The 9,991-nt window shown below is 40.5% G+C and overlaps 1 protein-coding gene across 1 annotated transcript; it reads left to right on the forward strand.

Annotated features, from left to right (window-relative positions):
• The first annotated feature begins 287 nt into the window (after positions 1-287).
• Positions 288-1,214, forward strand: LOC138579693 (olfactory receptor 5V1-like). Its single transcript, XM_069649931.1, has one exon. The coding sequence runs from the start codon at positions 288-290 to the stop codon at positions 1,212-1,214; it is 927 nt and encodes a 308-aa protein (XP_069506032.1).
• The last annotated feature ends 8,777 nt before the right edge of the window (positions 1,215-9,991 follow it).

The following is a 9,991-nucleotide window of genomic DNA, read 5'->3' on the forward strand; positions in this document are numbered from 1 at the left end:
CCATAAAAATAGAAAAGAAAATAGATTCCTTTTAAGATGGCGGCGGCCATGGAAAACCTGTTCCAAAATGGCCGCCGTCATCTGAAAAGTGACCTAGTCCCTTTTTTATTTAAATGACAGAGGCTGTTTTTTTGGCTTTTCTTTTCTTTTTTTCTTTTTCTTTGGAACTGCTGTTTTAACTATTTCCAATCCATTTATGGAAAACCAAACTTGTATGCCTCTATCACAGTGAACTCCACATTTATTTCAGGGTCTTCAGTTTCACGCCGGGCGTCATTGTTGGACAAATGATAGCAGAAAATCAGAGCTCACCAGGAGACTTCTTTATTGTTGGGTTTTCGGATCTTCCAGTGCTAGATGTGGCTCTTTTTGTATCATTTTTATTGATCTACCTGATGACTCTTCTAGGAAACCTTCTTGTCATGGCAACAATTTATTCCAACTTGCGTCTGCACACGCCCATGTATTTCTTCCTCTCAAACCTGTCCTTCGTGGACATCTGCTACACCTCGGTCATATTTCCGGAGATGCTGGCCCACTTCTTTCTGGAGGGCACACACATTTCTCTCACAGAATGCCTACTGCAGATGTATTTTTTCCTGGTCATGTTGTCTACTGAATTCCTGCTCCTCACGGTCATGGCTTACGACCGCTATGTGGCCATCTGCAACCCCTTACGCTACTTGACAATCATGAATAAGGCTGTGTGCATCCGGCTGGCCGTAGGAAGCTGGGTAGGAAGTTATTTGGTTCCACTAACGCATACTCTTCTAATATCCAGGCTCCCTTTCTGCGAATCCCACACAATCGACCACTTCTTCTGTGATTTTGTGTCCCTGATGCAACTTTCCTGCACCAGTACTAGCACACTGGAGACACTTTCCTATGCCCTGGGCACCATTGTGGCAGTGATGTCCTTTCTTTCAATCATCCTGTCTTACGTCAACATTGCATCGTCCATTCTGAAGATCCGATCTAAGGAGGGGCGGAGCAAAGCCTTCTCCACCTGTGCCTCCCACCTCACAGTGGTTATTTTATTTTATGTATCAGTGTGTTCTGCGTACATGCGACCAATGTCAACGTATTCAATGATCAATAACAAGATATTGTCTTTGTCGTACATTGCTGTAACTCCACTGTGTAATCCTGTAATATACAGTCTGAAAAACAAAGATTTTAAAAGTGCCCTTATCAAGACAATTAGAAATAAATAGATTTTAGGAGCAGGGCAATTAGTAATGAATAGACTTTAGGAACAAACACATATTTGTTGTTCTAATGGTGGTACAGTCAATTTACTTCCCAACAAAATGTATTTCTGCTCAAACAGGATAAACTGTAAATTAGAACTGAAATGACCTTAGCATTTTTCCTCCACTGAGTGGTTGGTTGAATGGGCTTGTACTTGAATAACTCGCTTTTTGGAAATGACTGTCTGTAGGTGCTGATCGTTGAATTAATGCTACTGAAAAACACACAGGTTCTTTTAGACTGCTCCTTCCTGCGCTTTATTGTTTCACTATAAGATTTAATCTCTTCAAATATGTCATTAAAAACAACTCTATGGAGGCTGCCCTGATTTGCTTAAGTCCTCACCTGTCCAGACAAACTCAACAAATCAACAAAATCCATACACTGTTGCACCTTGCTCACATAAACACACACACACATCAAATAGAAAGTGTTATTTTTATAAATATATGTTTGATGGCACACAACACTGAATTACTGAGTATCCTTTTGAGCAAAGCGATCTCTGAATTTATTGACAGTTGTCTTAAGCCTATTGACATAACATTGAAGTCTTGCACACGGGATAGCATGCACATCTTACAATGACTTTCAAAAATTCAATGGCAGCACTCTTCTTGGTTGGTAACTTTAGATTTAGTAGCACTGTACACATCGATTGAGCATGAATTTGCATTGGAGGCAATAGAATATTTCTACAATATTTGAGCACCCTGAGGGCCATGGGCTTGTAGCGCATTACACAAATATAAATAAAGAAATAGATACAATATCAAATCAGCTACATATGTTCATGAGAAGAATGTTATTGGATCTTTCAACTCTGGTACTTAAAAACATTGTTTTCATGTTTAATGGGAAGATATACCAACAATTGTCAGGTGTGGCACTGGGCCCAAAATGTTAGCCTACGGTAGCCAACCTATGCATGGTCTGTCTAGAACAACAATACATCGACAAATAGTACACCAATTTCGTCATAAAATGGTGGTGATACATTGATGACGTTCTAATGATATGGGCAGCTACCGAGCAGGACTTAATTGAATACATCATAATTCTGAACAACAATGCAAAAGGCATCAAATTCACAGCCACATATATTGAAATGGCAATCTTCTTCCTGGATCGTGAAATCTCCATACAGAACAATTCTTTTGAAACACAAACCTATAGAAAACCTACCGAAGCAAATACTGCACTATGTGCTGGGAGTTGGCATCTAAAAAGCATCATTAGAAATCTCCCAAATGGAGAATTCATTATTGCCAAAAAAAATTGTTATCGAAAGCATTCCCTACAACTGCAAAGTGACATTTCGAGTTAAAGATTCCAACAAAGAGTTTGCGACAACTCAATCATTTCACAGATCTTGAATGAAGCAAGGAACAGACACAGACAATAACTGCTAGTCCCCAAGGTGCAAAAGATAGATACTTGGGCCAAGTTCAGTTTCATCACAAAATATTAAACTCTGAGACATTGAATTTACAATATGCTTTAAAAGAATTGGAACATTTTGATGTTAGATAAAGATGCACGACAGTTCATTGGTATGACCCCCAAAATTGTATACAGAAAGATTCAAAAAATAGGTAACAGAGTGGCTTCAATTCTTCTTTAAGGAAGTAAAAGACAATTAATCAGGGTCACAGTGGCTAACATCCAAATGGAAAGGATTTTTCAAATGTGGGGAATGTAATTATTGTACATTTGAGGACAGCTGCAACACGTTTTCAGATAAATGCAATGATACAATTGCCATCAAAGAGTTTCATTTCAAAAACAGTTTTATTTTATTTATTGTGCATTTGTAAGGCACTTATAGATCAAGTCAATTGTCTTTCAAAGTGTGTAATATACACCATCAGATGAATATGTGTCAAAGTATATATTGACAGCACTAAATGGCAATTACGGATGAGAATATATGAACACTTACGAGTCTTCAAAATACAAGATGATAAATACCGCTTGGCTGTTCATTGGCATCTTGAACATAAACCTAACAATTTGGAAGATATTAAATGCTGTGGTATTAAGCGCATGATTCAAAATTAGAGAGGTGGTGATCTAGAATAAAACATTAAGACAACAAGAGACCAGGATTATTTTTTTTACTTTTGATCCACTACCATTGGTCTCAACTTAGACCATTCACTAAATGCATTTTTAGGTTGAAGCAAAACATAACGACAGTTGCAATATTCATATGGGTGCACTGGATGTATGGTTATTACCAGGTATCTTGAAGGCATAGTGAGGCAGGCTCAGACAACTGAGTTAAGGTTGAGCTATAAACATTTATTCAATTAAAGCTGGGTTGGAAAAAGGCCTAACTTGTCCTATGCTAAAATGTGATTTCACTACCTTAATAAAACTAAGGATGGTCTGTGTCAGGATGTCCGAAACAAATATCTGTCAAAATAATTAGATGTGAGGGTAAGTATAGGTTTTGGACACAAGTGTTGGGATGTCCGCTTCAAAATAAGTAGTGTTCAAACAAATGCTCAGAGCTGCTTGCAGTTCTTGGTTTCCCTTCTCCAAAATCAAAATAGTTCTCAATGCAAACGGGTTCTCTTCCCCAAGCATTCAAGTCTTTCAAAACAACACAATTCCTTGGGACAGTCCCAGCTCTTCTATAGTTACTTTTCGCCAATTTCATATAGTTCAGTTCCTTTTTGTGTAAACCAAAGAGCTAATTAAAAAAAAAAAAAAAAAAAATATATAGTTCAGTTCCTTAAGGTCAAATCATACAGGCGTTCCTTTCTATTCAAACACAAGCTTCTTCATGAGTTCTTCCAGAGGCTCTTCCATAGGTTGGTGCACTTATTCTAGGCACAGTTATCAGACCACACGGTCGACCCATTACAGGTCATTCAACCAACACACCTTACTTGCTTTTTCCTCTTATACATGTTGCCACTGGTATTTTGTTGATTCCCGTCCCACATCCACATGATGGTTTATCATTATTGGTTTGGCCACATTCACTTGTTGAACTTTCACATACTTGGCTGGCTCTTGCCAATGCCTGTTTATTCAAGTTACACAGTTACGTATGCTCTTGTGACTGTTGCCAATGCTTATTGTCTCCAAAATACACAGCTCCTTATATTTGCATGGTTGTTGCCAAAGCTTGTTTTTGCCAAAGTACACATTTCTTTATATCAGGAAGTTCCACAAACTTGCTTTCGGTAGTCAAAAGGTGATTCCATTAATTTTCGTTTGGTATTAAAAATACAGTTCCTCTCATTCCAATCAGCATTAATTAAATGTGTTAGGTGTTCGTCTGCCGATCCGGTATCCCTCTTCCCAGGATGACTCACCGTTTGGAGCTTACTATGTTCTTGCAGGGCTTCCCACCGCCACAAACTCTCTCCTTTGCTCGTGCAGCACTGCGCTCCGGTTCCCCAGTGGCTCTCTCGGCGTTGCTCGCACCTTTGATGCTTCTCTCGCAGCTCAGGCTCCACAATGCTGCTTTGCCTGGTCACGCATGCTGGTTCCTTTTCCGCAGTCTGCCGCCAGCAACTAGCTTCCTTTAGCCTTGCTTCCCGCTGCATACACTCTGCATCCTCCAAGCCATCTCAAGTACTTTGTCTGCCATGCCGCCTTGTAGAGGAGGTGTGCTCTCACATTGCAGTCCTCGGACCTGCTTCCACAGCAGACACGATTACCACAGCTGACTCGGCTGCCACAGCTGACCCTGCTCATACAGCTGACTTTGTTCTCGCCATAGTGCCTGCTTTTAAATCTCCTGCCATACTAATTTGTCCAAAAAGAACTAGACCGCTCATTGCTGATTCAGCAGGCCTGCATTGCTCTTGCTGGCCTCCTCCTCGTCCCAGTACCTAACTGGTGTGTGTGTGTGTGTGTATGTTTCAATAAAGAGAGGATGTATTTCTCTTGTTGGGCTCTTCCTCGTCCCAGTACCAAATTGGTGTTCTGTGGGGAATGTTTTAGGGGGAAAAAAAGCAGGGATTGACAATAGCCTATATTTGAACCCATGGTGAAAGTTGAATGGAGGATACCATGTCTCACCTAAGGGTGCCTCATTCCCATTCCCCAAGTCTCTGCCACCCATGCGATCCTCCCTCACATATGCACCACCAGGGTCAGGAACCAAGAGCAACCGCTTTCCCTGGCCACCTGGGAGGAGGATATAGGGGAGGAGAGAAGTGAGGCCAACCTCAAATTCCTCCTAGTATATACTGTATAATTACTCATGTGTTTTGAATGCATTCATGCAGCATCTTGACTGCAGAGAACAAATTAGACAATCCTGTGTATATTGGTAAAATAGGCAGAGAGCAATGACAAGATGGTCGGTCAATTTGCCAAATGAGTCTTTACAATGTCGAAAGCCAAGACAGGCGGTGAGCCGGCCAAGGAGCACGTAATATTTGAGTACGAACTCTGCTAACTAGAAAACTAGAGTGGAACATGATAACAAAAAGTCTTTTTAACCCAATGTGACAACAAGAGGTTTAAATGTATGATAAAAGCGAAACATAGCTCAAGACTCAATGGAGCAACCACTCCAAGATGACCGACAATATTTTAATTCCCTTCTTGAGTGGTGAGAAGCTTAAAAGGCTCTAAATAAATGGCATGGACGATATGAAGATGCCGAAAGGCCACTCCTATGGTGGAAGAACTGGGAACAGTTGGGTATGTTTAAATGAAGTAGGGAGGGGGATATGGGTGTTATATATGGGGATATCATAGACAGCCACCCACTCACACAGAAAATGGCTGTCAATCGGTGACGTTAAGGTGATGGAGCAGTGAAATGTTTGTGTGGGATACACAGAGCCATACTGCAAAGATATGTCTAAGGTCACTAGGGAGATGGGCTCTATCGGTGAATGGATAAACAAGATACATGATAGAAGCCTGTTTTAGGTTTCAGACTAGCTAACTAGAACAAGTCATGATTTGAGTCATTGCACTAGTCTCGGAAGGTGTGCGAACATCAGTAGGGAACTACTGGTGACTGTTTTAGATAACAGTTCACTTTTGAGGATGAAGATGTATGTATGACATGACCAAGGTATGCTCAGGGTGCAATGCACACCTCCCTTGACATTGTATACTATGCGACATGCATGCAAATAGCTTTCCAAAGAAAGAGTGTTGATTTAGTATTTTCACAAAAATGTGATTACTTATAGATCTCTTTGAAAATTTATAGTAGAAATTGATGATTTTGAGAGCCGGTTGAAATGCATAATGGCCCTCAATTGGTCTGTGTTACACTAAGTTAGTTAAAGTTTGGGTGAGTCATTTGATTTCATTCTCATTCTCTACACAGATGAATCAAGAGGTTATTGTTATTATATAGCCATGAATAAGGCCACTAGTCTCCACAAGATTGAAAGTGGACGCTAACCGAAACACATGTCGGCTACTGGAAATAATATTTCTGTTAAACAATCACTGATTCAGTGAGTGTTGTGTTGGTATTAGGGGTTGAATATCACAAAAGAATTGTTTGTTCAAAAGAATACTCAGTAATTCAGTGTTGTGAGCAATTCAAAATACATTGATAAACATAACACTTTCTATTAGATTTGTGGTTATATGAGCAAGTTGCAACAATGTTTGGATTGTGTTAATTTGTTGAATTAATGCTAGTTGCTATTTTTATAGGCAAAGCTGTTTCAAGATGTTAAGTTTTCTCAAATTCTGTCCATTCTCTTCCTTTATACAACTATCCAAATGTTCCCAAATATTAAGAAATTGACAATATGAGATGTATTGAGTTGACTTTTTTGTCATTTTAGTGTAGGTGTGTGAGCAGGAGATGTACAGCGAGAGACATAGTGAGGCTGTGTTGGACAGTGTGAGTGCTCTGACTGTGAGAAAGGAGGTAGTGAGAAAGCTGAATTGGGACTATAGTCTGTGGCTAAAATCTTGCTCGTCCATTGAGATCTGTTCCATACTTAAGACATTTAGTTGGAGTCTGCTTGGATGCAACCTTTGGTACTTTGCCTAGAGTTCAATGTATGTCAAGAAAAAGCAGGTGATCATTGTAAAACCTAATTAAATGTTTCATTCTGTGTGTCCATAATGGTTTTAATGGTTCTACATTAAAGTAGTGAAAATAAAACAACGAGGCAGAAAATAAATCATTTTTTTTATTTCAAATGTTATTTTAAATTGCATGGGGCGACACCCTCAGCCTTCTTACTACACCCCCCACCTTAATGTATAACCTTACCCCACCTCCTATCTATTTAAAAAGGATTCCAAAATGCCACAACATTTCTACTTTTTAAAACTCATTATTTTCGGACTTTTCTTGGGGGGGGGGGTGAACGGTATTAATTGGGTGAGCAACATTCTCAATAGGATAGTGTTTTTACAATAAAAATTAACACCTTTTAATTTTTGGTTTTGTTGTGTACGAGTGGCAAGATGTCTGCCTGTGTGGAAGGTTGACATTTTCTTTGTTCTATCTGACTTGAAAGTCTAGTCCGAGACACATGTCAGATAGGATGGGGCTGTGGTCCCGGCCATTTTGGATTCTCAGGATCACCTTCCTTACCAATGAAGAGGAATTACAAGGGTGTGTCCCTGGCAAGGTAAACTCCCAATAGGACAGCCACTTACACTCCTGTCAGCCAGCAGCAATCATTCTGTAATTTGAGAGCAAAGAAATTGAGGGGTACGGTAGGGGGGGCATGAAGGGCTGGGGCTGTGTCTTGTAATGGTTATTATGTATTTACCCCAGGTCATCAAAATGTAGGACAAGAGGGGAGGGAGGGCCAGTTGCCATGGTCGATCTCTTTGATCATTCCATTTTGGAGAGCGAGGATCCAGAACGGGCTTTCTCCATATATGTCCTCGTCAAGGGAAGGAAAGCCCCACTCAGGCATCACTTTTCCTACACCAGGCTTTTTAATTGGTCACAAACTTGGGTATTTCCATCTTGATTGAAGAATTGGCTGACCCAGCCAGAAGAAAGCAATGGGACCCCTTGCACATTCGGGCGAGCAATTCATTGATGGGTTCATTTTTGCTGTCTTCTAGTTGAGTAGCAACATTTTTAGCTGCATCAGTTGTTCAGAGCATTAGTTATATTCTACCAGTTGACAAGTGCAGTGCTAGTACTACGTGTTGGGAGTGGTAGTCCTGTGGATGGAGTGGATGGAGTGGTGCGCTGATGAGACAAGTGCATTTTTAGCTGGGAGTGGTAGTCCTAACACCACCCAATGTTTCAGCTGGGAGTCACTAGACTTTTACTAATTTCACTTCAAAAAATCTGTTGATGAATGTTCTATTTGTGTTGTAACATAATGGGAAATGGTGTGGCATAACATATTTCACTTCATTGTTTGATATTTGTGTACTAGTGTGTTGGTATATTAATGTTTCTTATTAACTGTCTGTATTCAATAAAATGTGAAGAAAGCTACTTTTAAAGCATGTGAGGTTATTAGGGGTATCTATCAATTTGTTGACCCTAACAGTGTTCATAAATAACATATATGCTTGTGTAATGATTATACTCCAGTAAAAGCCAAGGAATCAAGGAATACTCAAACAGGGAAGTACATTGTTTTGATAATTCTTGATACCTTTTTTGAGCCTATCAATCTATCATAGTGTCCTATTAAGTCAGAATCACACACTGAGTGATTAATCTCGCTGCTACAAATGTGTCTTCTCTTGAAGCACCTTTTCTTCCATATTCTATGGACCCCCAAACCTTTTGCTTTTGTTTGTACACCTTGGCCTGACTTTTTACAGTGAAGTGAAGACATCCAGCTTCACTCCACTGGACCTTTGCTTACTTGTTATAGGGAAACAGAGTAGTCCTTAAGGCTGTCAGAACTGGGAAACTAGGTTTCTGTTTTCTTTTTTCATGTTATCTATTTGGGGTAACGTTTTCTTATTACACAATGCAGTACAATGGGGATACTTTAGTATCACCCTAGACACAAACTCAAAAGATTTTTGGTCACTTTTAAATGTGCCTAAAGAAAAGCTGGTGGCAGCAGTTACATTTTTACCATGTGTACTGTATTTTTTGTTGGCTTGTGTTTACTGTGTTTGGCTACTAACTGTGGCAGTTATCCTAAAATGGCCATGCCACAAGGTTGTTGCTTGTTCTTTGGGAATTTTGTTCTTTCGCCTTCTTCCTGCCTTGCCTGGTTAGGAAATTGCTTTTATGGTCATGCACTTGCCCAGGAAAGCCTTGCTTTTTACGGGCTACTGCAGGCCATATATGTTGCAAGCCAGGAAGTGGCTTGGGGCGGCTGGTCCCAATCCATAAACTTTTGGTGAAACTCATGCATACACTCCAAACATACTGAAACCAGTGGCCCCAGATTGGACTGGTGTGTGTGTGTGTGTGTGTGTGTGTTGTCAGATCTTTTATTGGCTGGACTGAGTCTCTTTGCTCACCTGAGTTTAGAATACGAGGAGCCAAGTATCCTGTGCAGATGATACACGGCGCAAGGACGAGTCCTGAATAGGCCTGGTGACCATTTCTTGCTGCTGTCCCAGTGGAGCCCTGTCTGGTTACTGATCTCGGAAAACCCTTTGGACTGGCGGTCCAACCAGTCTCTGACTTCTTGTGATCCGTCAGCCGGGAGTTTTCAGAAGCATCCCTGGACCACCCAGTGGACTGACCGACTCTGTTTTGGGCTCCCAAACCAGAAGCATCGCTGTTCCAAGTTTTTCAACCAGAACCTTGGCGGTTTTCAGACAGTCCTACAAGTAGTCGTTCTGC

The sequence above is a fragment of the Ambystoma mexicanum genome, chromosome 3p (assembly GCF_040938575.1).
Source record: "Ambystoma mexicanum isolate Mex_15411 chromosome 3p, UKY_AmexF1_1, whole genome shotgun sequence".
NCBI classification, from domain to species: domain Eukaryota; kingdom Metazoa; phylum Chordata; class Amphibia; order Caudata; family Ambystomatidae; genus Ambystoma; species Ambystoma mexicanum.

What these genes read in the sequence shown, in the direction of transcription:
- LOC138579693 (XM_069649931.1), top strand. Translation starts at nt 288, where the DNA reads ATGATAGCAGAAAATCAGAGCTCACCAGGAGACTTCTTTATTGTTGGG.